The sequence below is a fragment of the Chiloscyllium punctatum genome, chromosome 38 (assembly GCF_047496795.1).
Source record: "Chiloscyllium punctatum isolate Juve2018m chromosome 38, sChiPun1.3, whole genome shotgun sequence".
In the NCBI taxonomy this organism is placed as follows: Eukaryota; Metazoa; Chordata; class Chondrichthyes; order Orectolobiformes; family Hemiscylliidae; genus Chiloscyllium; species Chiloscyllium punctatum.
This window is the reverse complement of record NC_092776.1, coordinates 11,454,967-11,473,233: the sequence shown is the minus strand read 5'-3', so window position 1 is coordinate 11,473,233 and position 18,267 is coordinate 11,454,967. Positions and strand designations below refer to the sequence as shown.

General features: G+C 44.2%; 1 protein-coding gene across 7 annotated transcripts in view; it reads left to right on the top strand.

The window, feature by feature from the left end:
• zfyve27 (zinc finger, FYVE domain containing 27) overlaps positions 1–18,267 on the top strand; it is a 188,741-nt gene that overhangs the window by 103,866 nt on the left and 66,608 nt on the right. Inside the window, exon 10 of one of the 7 annotated variants that reach the window (XM_072557155.1) lies at positions 9,189–9,520. The exons of 5 other annotated variants lie outside the window; for them this stretch is intronic. In XM_072557155.1, coding sequence (XP_072413256.1) covers positions 9,189–9,427 — 239 coding nt within the window. In that variant the 3' untranslated portion in view covers positions 9,428–9,520. Of the gene's footprint in view, positions 1–9,188; positions 9,521–18,267 lie in introns of those variants that run through there. One more of the 7 variants, XM_072557156.1, reaches the window with a different exon arrangement.

Sequence of the window (18,267 nt, the reverse complement as noted above, 5' to 3'; positions counted from 1 at the left end):
CTGAGTGGCAGGAAAAGTTCGTTACTCATGCAATTTCTGTACCCCTCCTCCTAGATGGATTTTTGTCTATTTTCCATCCCTTTAACTTTCCTTTTCGACTGCTGATGGCAGCTCTAAATTTGGCTGTCTGCTGACAAGGCAGGTGAGCTGATCTGATTATTGTGAGAGATACTCAGTGGTTCAGACAGTCAGCTTCTACCAGGTTTTCTGTTTCCTCCCATAGCCCTTTACAGTACTAGACTTCACATACTTATCTACTGATTGTTGACAACTTGGCTTTTTTTGGTCACATTCACCTCTACCTCAGAGGTTTCTAGATACAAATAAAGAAAAAAGGTGCTGGAAATATTTGGCATGTCCGGCAGGAATTTTGGAGCGAGAAACCAAGTTAAAGCCCTGAGTTGAATGTGCCATTTTTAGATCTGGGGTTCAGGGGTTCTGAAGAAGAGTCACTTTCCATTTGAGATGTGAACTGCTCTCTCCACAGATGCTTCTAGACCTCCTGAATATTTCAAACACTTTCTCTTCTAATTTTAAATTGACTACATCTGTACTATTTTGCTTTTATGTTTGTGGGTTCAAGTCCCTCTCTTGTGTAAGTATTCTAGGCTGACACTTCAGAAACAGCAACTTGTGTTTCTTTGACCAGCTTTAATATAGTGCAAATGATATTTACTAGAATAATACCAGGAATGGTTTAAGATGTTACCTTATTGGAATACTCAAAGTTATGACCAATTTTGACATAGTAAAGAAGGATATTCTGTTTCCACAAATTGTTAAGATCATGTCCAAAAACCTGCTCAAAGAGTTGAGTTTAAAGGCAGAGAGAATGATAAAGAGGTTTAGAGGGATATCCTGTGGTTTGGGGACTGCGCACACATTCATCCTGAGGTAAAAACAATGACTGCAGATGCTGGAAACCAGATTCTCGATTAGTGGTTCTGGAAGAGCACAGCAGTTCAGGCAGCATCCGAGGAGCAGTAAAATCGACGTTTCGGGCAAAAGCCCTTCATCAGGAATAAAGGCAGAGAGCCTGAAGCGTGGAGAGATAAGCTAGAGGAGGGTGGGGGGAAAGTAGCATAGAGTACAATAGGTGAGTGGGGGAGGGGATGAAGATGATAGGTCGGGGGGGGGGGGGGGGGGGGGGAGCGCAGAGTGGAGTGGATAGGTGGAAAAGAAGATAGGCAGGTAGGACACTAGCAATGGACCACCTTTAAACCAGCAGAGTTCGGACCCGAACAGGACAAACAGTACAGACTACAGATTCAAAAACACCAGCAACAGTTCTCCTTCAAGAACCTCCGCTCCACGCTTGCAGCAATGCGCCGGCACCTAACCTCTCTACAGTCAGCCCTGCCTCAGTTGAGGGCCACACTCTCTCAGAATTGCAAAGGACCCACTCTGTACTACATCCTCAGGAGAATTCATACTCTCAACAAACGGTATTTCAACTCCATCTCAAACATCAAAAACTGTAAGTACAACAAACTTTTATCTACCCACCTCCATAACCAGCGCTCCTCAAACATTCCAGAAAATTCCCCTGGCCTCTGGAACTCCTCGGACGCCATTAGCCATGCGGCTGGTGCAGCTGCCACCCCCACGCTGATTGATGTCACTTTCGCCCCCATTATGGCCGCTACCACAACCACTTCCACACCTCATAATTCTTCATGCATCACACGTGCATCACTTCCGCCCCTCACATCGCTGATGTCACACGCTCAGTGACTTCCGCCATCCCTACTGCCGTGTCTGCCACCACTTCCACCCCCACCAACGCCACTCACCTGCATTCTGCTGACAAGCCCCCCATAGATCCCACTGTCACCATTCCCGGCCCCCAGAACCCTGAGGGGAACTCCACCCCCATTCCCCCCACCATCACACCCACTCCAGTTACTGGCTCTGCCCCCACTCCCAGCTCCACACCCACACTAGATCCCAGCTCCCAGCCCTGCTGAGTTTTCACCATCCCTCCAGACCTTCAGCTCACTGAGGACGAACGATCAGTCCTCAGCAAAGGACTCACCTTCATTGCCCGCCATCCACGCATCAATGAATTTAATACACGCCGTGACATCGAACACTTCTTCCTCTGCCTCCGAGCTTACTTTCACAATCAGGACTCCCGCCCACCTTCCGAGGACCCCTTCGCCCACCCTCAACACACTGCATCCACCTGGACACCCTGCGCTGGCCTATTACCTGCCCTTGACCTCTTCATTTCCAACTGCCGCCGGGACATTAACCGCCTCAACCTGTCTACCCCCCTCCCCCACTCCAACCTCTCACCCTCACAACGCACAGCCCTCCAATCCCTCTGCTCCAAACCCAACCTCACCATCAAGCCAGCGGATAAAGGGGGCGCAGTGGTAGTCTGGCGCACTGACCTCTACACCGCTGAAGCCAAACACCAACCCGAGGACACCTCTTCCTACCGCCCCCTCGACCATGACCCCACCCCTCATCACCAAACCATCATCACACGTGATGTCACGTGTGATGCATGAAGAATTGTGAGGGGTAGAAGTGGTTGTGGAAGTGGCCATAATGGGGGTAGAAGTGACATCATCAATCAGACCATACAGAACCTCATCACCTCAGGAGATCTCCCACCCACAGCTTCCAACCCCATAGTCCGGGAACCCCGCACTGCCCAGTTCTACCTCCTTTCCCAAGATCCGCAAGCCTGACCACCCTGGCCGACCCATTGTCTCAGCATGCTCCTGCCCCACTGAACTCATCTCTACCTACCTCAACACTGTCCTATCCCCCCTAGTCAAGGAACTCCCCACATACGTTCGAGACACCACCCACGCCCTCCACCTCCTCCAAGACTTCCGTTTCCCTGGCCCCGAATGCCTCATCTTCACCATGGATATCCAATCCCTCTACACCTCCATCCACCATGACCAGGGCCTCCAAGCCCTCTGTTTTTTTCTCTCCCGACGTCCCCAACAGTACCCTTCCACCAACACTCTCATTCGTTTGGCCGAACTGGTCCTTGCTCTTAACAATTTCTCCCTTGAATCCTCCCACTTCCTCCAGACCAAAAGGGTAGCCATGGGCACACGTATGGGCCCCAGCTATGCCTGTCTCTTTGTTGGCTACGCAGAACAGTCGACCTTCCGTAATTACACCGGCACCACTCCCCATCTCTTCCTCCGCTATATTGATAACTGCATTGGCGCCACCTCATGCTCCCGCGAGGAGGTTGAGCAATTCATCAACTTCACCAACACATTCCACCCTGACCTTAAATTTACCTGGACCATCTCTGACACCTCCCTCCCCTTCCTGGACCTCTCCATCTCCATTAATGATTACCGACTTGACACTGACATTTTTTACAAACCCACCGACTCCCACAGCTACCTGGATTACACCTCTTCCCACCCTACCTCTTGCAAAAATGCCATCCCGTATTCCCAATTCCTCTGCCTCCGCCGTATCTCCTCCCAGGAGGACAAGTTCCACCACAGAACACACCAGATGGCCTCCTCCTTTAGAGACCACAGTTTCCCTTCCCACGTGGTTAAAGATGCCCTCCAACGCATCTCGTCCACACCCCGCACCTCCACCCTCAAACCCACCCCTCCAACCGTAACAAGGACAGAACGCCCCTGGTGCTCACCTTCCACCCTACCAACTTTTGCATAAACCAAATCATCCGTCGATATTTCCGCCACCTCCAAACAGACCCCACCACCAGGGATATATTTCCCTCCCCACCCCTTTTCTGCCTTCCACAAAGACCGCTCCCTCCGTGACTACCTGGTCAGGTCAACGTCCCCCTACAACCCACCGTCCCATCTTGGCACCTTCCCCTGCCACCGCAGGAACTGCAAAACCTGTGCCCACACCTCCTCCCTCACCTCCATCCAAGGCCTTAAAGGAGCCTTCCACATCCATCAAAGTTTTACCTGCACATCCACTATTATCATTTATTGTATCCATTGCTCCCGATGCGGTCCCCTCTACATTGGGGAGACTGGACGCCTCCTAGCAGAGCGCTTTAGGGAACATCTCCGGGACACCTGCACCAATCAACCACACCGCCCTGTGGCCCAACATTTCAACTCCCCCTCCCACTCTGCCGAGGACATGGAGGTCCTGGGCCTCCTTCACCGCCGCTTCATCTTCCGCCTTCAACCCCACTTCAACCCCAGGGCATCAATGCAGACTTCAACAATTTCCTCATTTCCCCTTCCCCCACCTCACCCTAGTTCCAAACTTCCAGCTCAGCACTGTCCCTAGGACTTGTCCTACCTGCCTATCTTCTTTTCCACTTATCCACTCACCCTCCTCCCACCCCAACCTATCACCTTCATCCCCTCCCCCACTCACGTATTGTACTCTATGCTACTTTCTCCCCACCCCCACCCTCCTCTAGCTTATCTCTCTATGCTTCAGGCTCTCTGCCTTTATTCCTGATGAAGGGCTTTTGCCCGAAACGTCGATTTTACTGCTCGTTGGATGCTGCCTGAACTGCTGTGCTCTTCCAGCACCACTAATCCACATTCAACCATATTGGACTGATTAAAGGTGCACAAAAGGCCAGATTTGGAGGAGCACAGACATCGCTGGGAATTTTAGGCTGTGTTTGGGGATGAGCGGAGGGTGCAGAGGGTGCTTGAGGCGTTTATGGAGGTTGGGGAGCAAGGCTATGGGAAGGCTTTGAAAACAAGATGAATATTTTAAAATTGAAATATTGCTAGACAGTGAATTAGTTAGGGTCAGTGAATGCATGGGTGTTGGGTCAATGGGCCGTGGTGTGAGTGAGCGTACAGTACAGTTGGAAGGAGCGCAGTTATCAGAGGTGCCATCTTTTGTTTGAGATTATACTGGACCCCGATTTGGTGTTTTTGTGGAAGTAGAACTGGGGAGACCTTTTTTGTTCTGGCTAGTATTCATCCTTTAGATGTCATTACCAAGGGAAGGTTAATTGTGCATTTATTTTAGTTTGTATCACACAGTGAGAGAAGCAGTTGCTACATTTGCCTATAAAAGCAGTAAACACATCGCAAGTAACGAGTGGCCTTTAAAGCTTTTTGGGTCCATCTGAGGGCAATTCACCTGAAAGATAGCAAATTCAACAGTGTTAAAACACTCTTGCTGCATTGAGATGCTAAACTAGATGGGGTATTCAAATCTGAGGATAGAGGAACAAGGAAGTTAGGAGCAGAAGTAAGCCATTGAACCTACTGTATCATTCAGTAAGATCATTGCTAATCTCTTTGTATCCTGAGCTCCCATTTCCAGACTACCCTTCAACCTTTGGCTCTTCTGTCAATCAAAAATCTATCAGACTCAATCTTGGTTATGTTCATTGACGCAACCTCCAGTGCTGTCCGTGGGAGAGAAATCCATAGACTGACTGTGCCCTTTGACTTAAAAGGGAGACCTAATTATTTTCTGAAATGTTTTTCCATGATTCTGGTTTTCCCGACAAGAATGTTCCCTGTTCAGTCACCTCAGAACCTTTATAGGTTTCAATAAAATCACCTCTTATTCTTCCAAACCCCAGTGGGTATAGGCTCTCGCACTCTCCTCATAAGATAAGCCTATTGCCCCCAAGGGAGGGGTTTCAACCCACTTCTTGTGCCTCCTGAAGTAGGTGCACTACTGTGTGGTCAAGCTGGCACTACAACAAAATAAAGCAACTAGAGTGTTCATCCCTTTCTTTCCCCGAAGAAAATGAAAACAGCCAGGGAACTAAAAGGGCGAATGTGAGTGTATGCATGTATATGTGTTAATTAATGTCACTGCAGTGCTGTAATGTAGTGAACACCTTTTGTCCTGCAGAATTGAGCTATGAGAAATGTCTCCGACTCCACCCTCTTGACTTTTAATAAGCTCATGCTGTCTCCAGTAAGTTATTGCACCAAAGTCTATTGCAAATAAACTTAATGAGTTTAACTAGGATATCCTATGTCAATAACTATGTGGTAAATAAACATGCCTCCTGAAAGGAGACTGTGTTGAAGCTGATCGTGTCTCGGGATTCCAACAGGAAGGGCACAGGGTTGGCTGAAAACTCCTTCCCTATGAATCCTAATCGAGTAATCCTGTTTGAGAAAATAATTTGAAACATTTGGTAATATCGAAAAACATGCTGGTGAGTTGGTTACTTCAGAGGGTCTGGGAGAGCACCTGAGAACAAGGCGAAGCCCTTTGTTTTAAGAGGGAATTATTGCACGATAAGGAAGTCAAGTGCTTCCAGATAAAAATACAAAAAAGCAATACTTCCCTTGATTTTCAGATCAGCATACAGTCTCCTTTTAATCTTAAGCGTATAAATTTCAATACGCTGTAATTCCCAACATCCTGACTACGTTTAGTTGTGGAGTTGAACATGTCATGCTGACCCAGGGTAGTTTTATTTGGGTTAGGAAAAGTTTGTATTTGACTTGACTATTTACTGTTGGAATACAATATTAAAATATCAGGAGGATTTTTTTCTTCTCTCTTTATTGTATTCTCTCTTTTTATCACACTCTCACTCTTTATCACTCTCTCTCTTTCTGTGTCTTTTTATCATCATCTTTTACTCTCTCTTTTTCTTTCTCTCTCTCTTCCCTTTATTGTGGTCCCTTTATTACCCTGTCTTTCTTTCTCTGCATATCTCTTTCTTTCTTTGCTTTCTTTTTTTCTCTGCACTTGCTAAATCTGAAAGAAGAATTGGTATGTCCTGATCAATGTTTATGTATTTATCTATTTATTATCATGTGTATTTTGTAACAAATTACAGTTGTAGAACGTTGCCACTCTCCAGCACCATCTTAAAGCACAGAAAAATAAAACAAAGCATAGAAAAAAAAGCAGAAAAATAAAGAAAAAGTGTTCAACTTTGTTAAGGGCTTTGCCATGGGCCTGAAGGCCAGTCACAGGTCCCCTTAGCTGTGCCATGATCTGGTCATTATAATTCTGCTGTTTGTGGGAGCTTGCTGTGCATGATATGGCAGTCATGTGAACTACCTTCCTTTAAAGTTAAAAATCACACAACACCAGGTTATAGTCCAACAGGTTTAATTGGAAGCACATTAAACCTGTTGGACTATAACCTGGTGTTGTGTGATTTTTAACTTTGTACACTCCAGTCCAACACCGGCATCTCCATATCATACCTTCCTCCAGTTAATGTACCTCGAAGAGTACTTTATTAGGTGTGAGCCCTTTTATATGCCCTAAGGTCATGGAAGGTGCTATTGAAATGTATTTTCTTTAATTACACCTACTTCAAAGCCTCTGACACAGATCCTGATTTGAATTGTATTCCTTTTTCTCTTTAACTCCCTTTCTAAAGGAGAAACCACAGATCTCTGCTATCAGGCTTTTAAGAGTATCTGAGACATTCTGTCCTGATTGTCCTTATTTTACTTTAATACTTCCAGCCTTGCAAATATCCTGGACTATGAATCTTAATATTTGGTCTCTTGATATGAAAAGAAAAAAAATTGCAGAGGTTTGGTGGTGGTGGAGTGGGGGGGGAGAGGGGGCTTTTTGAAATGGGTGCGCACAGAGTAATTATGCATGCAACATAGAGTGTTTGGTACAGTGTGGCTTTGTGTAATCAGACTGCAGCATGAACATGTTAGTGTGTGGGCACACTTCTAAGGTCCCAGTGGGAGTGTGGGGCGATGGACAGACGAGGGCATTCACTTCAAACTGGCCTGCCAGTTTACTAGCACAGTCGAGAGTGTGGTGCTGGAAAGGCACAACAGGTCAGGCAACAAAGAAGGAGCAGGAGAATCAACGTTTCAGGCATTCCTCGTATCATTCCTGATGAAGGGCTTATGCCTGAAACATCGATTCTCCTGCTCCTTAGATGCTACCTGACCTGCTGTGTTTTTCTAGCACCACACTCTGGACTCTGATCTCCAGCATCTGTAGTCCTCACTTTCTCCTAGTTTACTGGCCCTAAGATCACCCATTGTAAGGATCTTTAAAGGCCTATTTAAGCCCTATTGTCTAGCTTTTCTTAGGTCACTCCCCATTCCGAAGTCATCAATAACTAAACCAATTGTGCCAGAGATGGCCTCTGACAGTAGGTCAGGGCCCAGCACTCCCAGTGAGAGTGCTTTGATGTCCTGGAGAATGTCCTGCAGATACTGGAGATCAGAGTCAAAAAGTGTGGCACTGGAAAAGCACAGCAAGTCAGGTCGTATCTGAGGAACAGGAGAGACGATGTTTCGGGCATAAGCCTTTCATCATTCCTGATGAAGGTCTTGTGCTCGAAACGTCGACTCTCCTGTTCTTTGAATGCTTTGATGTCGTGTCTGCGTTCATGGCCACCACTGCAAGACACTATCCTGTGGAGAATTTCCCTTCTAAAGTTGCAACAGTCCTCACATGACATAGGTCCTCTCATTAGAGAGAGAGAGGACAGGTGGTAGTTTAACCTGATGGCTACCAGGCTTTGGACAAGGGCAAAGTTGAGAAGACTGGTGTGGGAATTGAACCTGTGCTGTTGGCATCATTGCATCGCAACTGAGTCTTGGCTAACCAGCAGCATATACAATGTAGGGTTGCGAACCCCGTTCAATCTTGACAGCAAAATCCTGCTCTATAATTCAGAATCATTTGTGTACTTTTAAAATCTTTATATCTATACCATCCTCCTCACAATAAGTCCATTTGCTTCTTTTCTTCTGTGATTTCCACAAGGATTCATTCTCTGAAGTTTTTATCCTGGGATATGGGATGCAAGGCCATCATCGACTGTTCTTTTGTAGTTGCCCTTGAACTGTGTGGCTTGTAAGGACCATTTCAGAGGTCAGTTACAAGTTGACCACATAGCTGTGTGGTTTGGAGTTGCAGGTAGACCAGACCAAGTAAGGATGGCTGATTTCCTTCCCTAAAGACATTGGTGAACCAGGTGATTTTTGATAACAATCGATGGTAGTTGTCATAGAATCCTATACTGAGATGAGCTTTTAGTTCCAGATATATTCATTACTTTCAAATTCCATTAGCTGCAGTGGTGGGATTTGAACCCCTGTATCAAGCTTTAGGATTATCAGCCCAGTGATGTTACCATCTTACCCCAGTTGATGTTTACTCTGCTTCTTGAAGCATAGGTCAGCTTGAAGTGTTAGTAAAGACACTTGTCTGATCAGTGAATATTACAAATATTATAAACTGATCATTAATAAATACCATCTTGGTTTTATTGGCATCAGACAACACATCCATCCTAGGACAAGCCAGACAGAGACATGCACGAGAATTCCTAGAAGCATGGCATTCCAACCGGAACTCTATCAACAAACACATTGACTTGGATCCCATTTACCACGCTGAGAGAAAAAGAACAGGAAATGACGTCACCGCAGGAAGTGACATCACCAACCCAAGGACTCCCAAACATATAAATAGAAAGCGGACTACACCACCAGTGCTTCATTTGGAGGCTCACTGAAGATGTTACCTAGTATGGTGATTAAATGTCTGAAAGCGAACCTTCCAGCTCAGCGAGCAAACCTACATCCAGAACCTCAACCTGAGCTACAAATCTTCTCAAAACTCGTTGGCATCAGTCTGCCTCCTGAAATCTCAGCATGTTCTTTTGAAGGGGGCATATCAACAGAACCCTCTGGGGTTTTGCCTCTTCCAGAATGCATCTGTTCAATCTATCTGAAATTAGGCCAATTTAATAGTAAATGAGGAATTTGGTTTGTACTGTCAAGCAGCTTTGTGCCTGATTAAATTGAATGTATGGATCAAGCATTAGAATGAGGTTTACATTACTCTGTCAATCTTATCTTTTCATAATTTGTATTCATTAAAAAAAAAGATACACCACTGTCCCACTTCACTGGACACATTACATCTTCCAGACAGATCGGTTTTCTCTGCCATGATTTCTAGCTGCATGAGCAAAGTCCTACTTTAGAAGTCAGGTGACCTTTTTGATGTTTGCATCCCTCTTTGTCACTTCCTTGTTTAATGGACGGACGATAGTCCAAGTATCTTCCAATATCACAGAGCTGCAGAGTCCGCCTTGCATCTCCATAAGTTTGAGATCATCCATAATGTAGCCTCCCATATCCATAGTGAGACAGTTTGCACATTAGACCTGCACTCATTGACCTATGTTGGCTGCTGGTCCAGCAGAGGCTATATGTTTAATTATCTTGCTTGTTTCAAACATCTCCACAGCATTGCCGCCCTTAATCTTTGTTGCCCTGTCCAGGCCTGCCAACCCACCAGGATATCTGTTTCTTCAATTCTGGCTTTTTGTGGACGTCTGAGTTTTATTGCTACCCATGCTTTTGCAGTAGGTGCTTGGCCTCTGGACCTCGCTCACTGACAGCTCTCCCAGTACTTCTTTCGTTAAAGCACTCTTTAAAACCTATCTCTTCAACCAAGTTATCGGTCATCTGCCTTATTACTATTATTGCCGTCATACTATTTGACTTTGTGTTGAATTCTGTTTGATAACACTTTTTGTTAAGTGTCTTGGAACATTTTGTTACATGAAAGGCACTGTAGAAATTTAATTTGTTGCTTTGTTATGTGCAAGTGGTCTTCTTCAGTCATGCAAGCTTGTTCGCCACTGATATAAAATTTGCTGTGAGTTGGGGAAAAGCAAGTTTAGTTTTCCATTTTCCACTTTCCATTCCATCTTCACTCAAGTGCTCTTAGTTTGCAGATTGTCAAAAAATGCATTGCATGTCAAAGTGTTCCTTTTTTTTTGTTTCCCCATAAACTCCTTTCTGTGTAATGATGCTGAGGAAAACCTTGAATGTAGGAGCAAGTTAATGTCTGGTTTGGTCTAAATTCACCAGTGAAGGAGGAATTTTTTCCAAACTTCCAGGTCAAGAAAGCTCAGCTAACATCAGCAGTATAAACAATTTATGTCTTAAATGTACAAATTGAAAGCATCCGTCCTGAAGTTTGCAAGATAACAAGCACTCACAGGCTGGATCTTGCCTGTAGACCATGTGGTGGATACTCCTGAGTAAAAAAAAATTGTAAGAAGTAGAATGAATCTCTCCTTGCTCTCTGCCAGCAATGTGGTTTAGCTGCAATCCCTGTAATGTGGCCCCATGCTGTGCAAGGGGTGTAGCAATGCAATGGTTCTATTATTTAGTCATACAATAAGGTTAGGAAGACTTCAAAAAGTTATCTAGGGTACGTGAGTACACATTCCTTCTATAAAAGTTTGAGAACTTGAGTTCAGTTACGAAAAAATACTGCAAGTTTAAAATCTGATTTTGAACCTCTCAGGTTGTAACCCTAGGATTACTCTCTGTGCCATGTGCTAGTGAAGCCAGACATAGGAAGATAACACAGTTGAATGTCTGGTTAAGGAACTAGTATAGAAAGGGCATCAGATATCTAGATCATTAAGGTGTCTTCCAGGGCATGGGGATGGTGGAAGCAGGCAGGCTGGAGAGAAACTAGATTAGTAAGTCAGCATGTGGAATGCTTGAGGAGAAGATAGAGATTAAGTAAATCTAAGACCACCAACAACAAGCAGGGCCAGGTTAATGAACATGGCAGCTTGATGTGTATTTACTTTTAATGCAAAAAATAAATACAGGTTAGGCAGGTGAGGTTATAGCCTGGATTAATATGTGGAACTATGATGTTGTAGCCATTACAGAAACTTTGTTGAGAGAAGGGCAGGACTGGCAGCTCCAAGTTTCAGGGTTGAGTGTTTCAGGCGCGCTAGAGAAGGATGTAGAAGGGGTTGGGGAGAATGTCACAGCTGTACTGAGAACACATCTTGGAGCACTCTTTCAGTGAGGCCACATGGGTAGAACTCCTGAACAAGTAAGCTACAGTCACTGTGATGGAGTTCTACTATAGGCCTCTGAAAACCCAGCGTGAGATAGAGGAACAGATATGGAGGCAGATTGTGGAAAGGTGTAAAGACAACAGGGTTGTTGTAGTGGGTGATTTGACTTCCCCAATATTGACTGGAACTTCCTTAGTGCCAGGGCCTTAGATGGGGCAGAATTTGTTAGATGTTTCCAGGAAGACTTCTTGAAACAAAATGTACATAGTCCAACTAGGGAAGGAGTCATACTAGACCTAATATTAAGGAATGAGCCTGGTCTAGTGATTGAAGCTTCAGAGGGGAATCATTTTGGGAACAGCAATCATAATTGCATTAGTTTTTCAAGATAGTTATGGATAAGGGTAAGATAGGTTCTCAGATGAGGGGGGAGGCTACATACAGTAGTATTAGGCAGGAACTGGAGAAATTCTAGGGTGGCTGTTTGAAGGTAAATCCACATCTGACATTGGAGTCTTTTAATGGCCTATTGATCATGGTTCAGGAACAGTATGTTCATGTGAGGATGAAGAATAAAGGTGGCAAGATTCATGAACCCTAAGTGACAAGAGATTTTGAAAGTTTTTAGTCAAAAAGAAAAAGGAATTATATGTGAGGTTTAGAAAACTGAAGTCAGACAAGGCCCTTGAGTATAAAGGGAGCAGGAAAGAACTTAAAACAAGGAATTAAGAGGGCTTCAAGGGGCCAAGAAATATCCTTGACAAGTAAGGTTAAGGAGAATTCGAAGGCATTTTACACATATATAGAGTAAGAGGGTAGCTAGAGAAAGGATAGGTCAACTTTGTGTGGAGCCAGAGGAAATGGGTGAGATCCTTCATGAGAATACTTTATGTCAGTATTAACCGAAGAGAAGGGCATGGGTGGTGATAAGATTAGGGCAGAATATGTTGACATTAAGGATGACCTGGTGTTAATTCTTTAGGTAAACGTTAAGGTAGAGAGGTTCCCAGGGCCTGATAGGATCTATATCAGGATACTGAGGGCGGCAAATAGAAGATTGCTGGGGCCCTGACAGAAATATTTGCATTCTCTTTAGTCACAGTCGAGGTCCCAGAAGACTGGAGAATCACCAACATTGTTCCTTTGTTTAAAAAGGACAGCAAGGATAATCCATATTACAGGCCAGTGAGTCTTACATCAATGGTGGGGAAATTATTGGAGAAGATTTTTAGGGATGTGACTTCTTCACACGGGAAGAAAATTGACTTAGGAGTATTCAGCATGGCTTTGTTTTCTAACAAATTTGATTTTATTTTGAGGAAGTAATGAAGGTGATTGAGGATAGGACAGTATATTTTCTTCATGAACTTCACCAAAGCATTTGACAAGGTCCCTCATGGTCGGCTGGTCCTGAAGATTGTCATTTGGAATCCATGATGAGTTGGCGAGCTGGATACAAAGTTGGCCGGGTCATAGAAGACAGAGATTAGTTGTGGAGGGATGTTTTTCTAACTGGAGATCTGTGACCCCAATGGTGTTCCGCAGGGTTTCTGCTGGCATCTCTGTTGTTTATAATGTAGATGGTTTCCACAAACATGTAGGTGGTCTGATTAGAACCTTGAAAATCGATGGAGTCGTGGATAGTGAGGAAGCTTGTCAAAGGATACAACAGGATGTAGATCGATTGGAAAGTTGGGTGGTGAAGTGGCAGATGCAGTTTAATTAGGATGGATGTGAGGTGGAATGCAAAGGGAAAGTGTGCAGTTAATGGCAGGACCTTAGGAGCATTGATATATAGAGGAATGTTGGGGTACAAGTCCATAGCTCCCTCAAAGTGGCAACACAAGTAGAAAAGGTGGTTAAGAAACCGTACTGCATGCTTTATTGTCATTGGTGTAAGAGATGTCAAGTCCTGTCACAGCTGTATAAAACTTTACTTAGGCCACATTTTGTGTATTGTGCATTTCAGGTTGCCACATTACAGCAAAGAATTGGAGGCTTTGGAGAGAATGCAAAAGAGGTTTACTAGGATGTGGCCTGGATTTGAGTGTTTCAGCTATAAGGAGAGTTGGACAAACTTGCATTATTTTCACGAGAGGTTGAGGGGCGACCTGAGACAAATATCCAAAGTTATGAGAGGCATGGGTAGGGTGGATTGTCGGAGTCTTTCTCCCCAGGGTGCAAATGTTAAATAGTAAGGGCACACAAGTTTAAGGGAGATGTGTGAGACAAGTTTTTTTTATGCAGAGGGTTATAGGTGCCTGGTACCACTGCCGGGGGACATGGTAGAAGCAGATACAATAGCAACATTTTAGAGGCAATTAGACAGGCAAACATTAGAGAGATATGGTCCATGTGCAGGCAGTTGGAATTAGTTTAGAATGGCATTGTGGTTATCACAGACATGGTGGGCTGAAGGGCCTATTCCTGTGCTGTTCTGTTCTGCGTGCTATGGTGAAAGTCACTGAGAATTGCCCAGGTGGTTCCATGTTGCTTTGGGATCGGCATCTGCCATCCTTTCCTGATCTGCCATTGTCTTGTAATCTAGTGTTGCAAATGAAGGAAGTAATGAACTTACCAGCAAAGCAAATGTCCTGAAAATGAATAGAAAAAAAGGCTGTATTTAAGTATCCTTTACACAGATGTCATGTAACTTTAATAGGGAGTGCAGTCAACCAAACTATGCACAAAAATATCTAGTGTGTTCTCTGTAATTAGTGACAGGCTAATAGATTGGCTTTGGTGGGTGTTTTGTGCCATAACCTCTCTCATACAAGGAACTGGATTGAGACTGCCTGAATTAATTTCATATTGGATCCTTACAGTCAACAGATTACCTTTCATCTCATCAGACTGACCCAGGTTTGAACTCATGTGAATGGATAATGTAATTCTACAGCACACCAGCCTGTATCCCATGCATCTATATACTTATCAACCTATATCTATACACTCATGCATCATATTATACTCTATGCATACAACTCACTTTGTGTTTCGCTCTTTTCTCTCTCTGTCTCTTTATTTCTTCTTACTGTCAATTTTCTGTTTCTGCACATAATTCTACTGCCCATGCTACAAACTTTGATTCTGCATCACTGCTGCTATACTGGATTAGTGGTGCTGGAAGAGCACAGCAGTTCAGGCAGCATCCAACGAGCAGCGAAATCGACGTTTCGGGCAAAAGCCCTTTTCCTGATGAAGGGCTTTTGCCCGAACCGTCGATTTCGCTGCTCGTTGGATGCTGCCTGAACTGCTGTGCTCTTCCAGCACCACTAATCCAGTATTTGGTTTTTAGCATCTGCAGTCATTGTTTTTACTATCACTGCTGCTATGGCCATTGAGCTTTATTACATCATTTTATTGCCATGTCCTGCTCAAAGTAAAATGTTCCTGCACTTCCCCAAGGATTCTGCTGTGTCATCACACTCCTGCCCAGAGTAATGGTAACTTTCCAACTCTTCATCCAATCTGCAATTCCTCAAACACAACCTTAAACTTTCTTGCTGCCTATTTACAAGGTTGCTTCCAGGATGAGGGACTTCATTTCCCTGGACTGACTGAAGAGGCTTGGGTTGCTCTCCTTAGGAGGTTGAAAGGAGATTGTGTAGGAAGTGCTGAAAATAACGACGGACCCGTAAGGAGTTGATGGAAACCACTTCCAATGGCTGACCGGTCTTGATTGAGAAAATGCAGATTTAAACTGTTTGACAAGAGAGCCAGTAGTGGCATGACAAAAAGCCTTTTTACACAGCGGGCAGTCATAATGTGGAATGCATTACACACATTGATGGGTGGAAGCAGATTCAATTGTCATTCTCCAAAGTGAATTTGAAAAGCACCTAAGGAGGGTGGTGAATTGCAGGTCTATATGGGAAGGATGGGAGAGGGTGCACTAGTGGAAAGCTGGCATGGAATTGATGGGCTGAATGACCTGCTCTTTTTCTGTAATTATGCTATGACCAGGTCATACATAAGCTTGATCAATTCAGTGCATACACCTGTATCCTTCCCAATAGGTACCTCGCTGAGCTGTGAACTCTTATTGACTTTTCTGTCCTCCCATTCAGCTGTGAAACAAGCTTTGAAATGTCGTCACTTTGTGATGAAGGAAATGCAGTTTCCATGTAGCACGCTCCCATGAGCAGCCGTTTGTAACCTGGCTTCTTTTTCATGTTGGTTGAGGAATAAAACAACAGCTCTCCTGGTTCTCTTAAAAATAGTGCCATAGGATCTTTCTCATTCACCTGAGAAGGCAAATGGGGCCTCATATTAACATCTCATATGAAATTTGGCACCTCAGACATTCCAGCATTACCACAATATTGAACAGGTTTATGCTTAAAATCTCATCATTCAGAAGCAAGAGTGGTGCTGAACATGCTACAGCCACCACAACACCGAGCAACCGAATGCAGCAGCGCAGGCTGCACTGTGCCTGGCAAACTGCGAATTAGCCTGACATGTACTAGAGTTTAAATTCCCAACCTTCTGTACAAATAAATTTAGCCGGTTTGCTGAAACTTTGTACAGACATCGAAGATGCACTTAAGCTGTGCAAGGCAACAGACCGGCTGAATGACAGCAGAGAGGGTGTTATGTGACTGTGTAGTCTGGCTGTCCACTTACCAGCCGATTGTTTCCTCTTGCTAGTTATCTGATAACATCTGACAGGTATGTACCGCTATTAGTCAGTAACAGGTTATGCAGTGACAGCAAGAGAGGTGGGTGATGAATGAACTCGTTGTGTGTGAAGCTACATCAATAATTCTTTATCAGCCCTCTTCAGAGACCCAAAAGCTCTTTTGGAATCCAACGTGGGCTCTGGTTAAATGAAAAATCACTTTCATTGCAAGTTCCAGAAATATGTGGATCAATATTTCTCTTAGTAATTTAGTTCCACCATCCATTCTTTAAAATCACCTGCTACTTCTTGCTGTCCTCTGCAGTGTTCTCCTGCTGACCTGTGACTTTGCACTTCATAAACCTGAGCCCATCAAGGTTCTGCCCTTTCATTATAAACCGCATGGTATTCATGGATCATCTCTGAGCCTATATTGGCTCCCAGTTTGCTCACACTTGTGTTTCTCATACCCCATGTGACTGTAATCCTCAGGATCTCTCCAACTTCTACAAGTCTCCCAGGTATCTGCAGTCTTTCAATTCTAACCTCTGTTGTATCCAAGACCACCATTAGTGGCAGTGCTATTAAACACTGGGCTTCTGCTTTCTCTATCCTCCTCTTTCAAACCCACGCCTCTTTGACCAAGTTTTGAAATAGCCAGTTTCAATACATCTGAATGTGACTTCTTCTTAGGTTTTGATAAGCATTGCTCCTGCAAAGCAATCTGGAATGTTTTAATACATTAAAGGTGTTATTTATGCTCTATTATGAAGACATTGAATTAATGATTTTTCTTGCCAAAACAAAAACCTCAATAGTTTGAAAAATCAGTTGCAAATGCCATTGGTGTAACATGTTTTTGACATGTTACTACAAAAAGTGCGATGTTACAATAATTTCTGTTGCATTCGGTGTGATGCAGCCTGCTGCTGTCAGTCAGGCATGAATATTGTGCATAGTTACTAACTGTACTTAATCCTGAAGAAGGCAAGTGGCAAGCCTTACTAGCAAGATATTTTCGGTGTCTCTCTTCTATGCTCCTGATGTCAATTCATGCTGGGGCACTGTTCCTTACTGAATAGTCATCCTACTGAATCTAGAAAGGAGGTCCTGGCAGAATATTATGGCCCTAGGGAAGCGTGACTGGCCCACACCATCTTACATCTGCACAAATGTACTGCGTATGAGAGGCTTGGATGGTGATCAAAACCAGGAACCAAGACTGATTGGATTTATAATGACAATCTGGCAATGCACAAATCACCAAATGTGTTCCTTTCCACAGCTTCCTAGCATTGGTATGCCTAACCCCTAGATTGCTGCTCAATATGATAACTACAAAGTTACTCTACACTGTATACATGGCTCCTCCAGGCACATACTGCTATTCCTTACCTAATTTGCTGTTGAGTTCTGTTCTACACAAACATCAAGTTACAGCTGAGCCATTGAGCCCAGTGACAGTTTACAAGGGAATAGGACCAATTTTGTATGTCTAGATTCATCTGGTGTCTAGAGAGCTGTGTTGTTTACTGGCAATGCAATTTTGTGATACTTTTATTCTCTCTCTTTCTCTCTTTTTGTGTGTGTGTCTATCTCTCTCTCTCGTTTCTCCTCCACTACCCAAATGCTGAAATTTATGAGTTCACCATCCAGATAAAGAAGTTCCTTTTGGTCCCACATTACATATTCAATTAACCAATCTCTGCCAGGGCCATAGCGTGTCCATGAGTCATACAGCATAAAAGCACACCCTTCATCCCACCATGTTGACCAGCAAACACATTCATCCCATTTACCTGCACTTGGTCCATGGCCTACTATGCTCCGGCAATTTAAGTGCCCATCCAGATCCCACAAATGGTCTCATTGGTGAGAGCAGAAAGGAAGA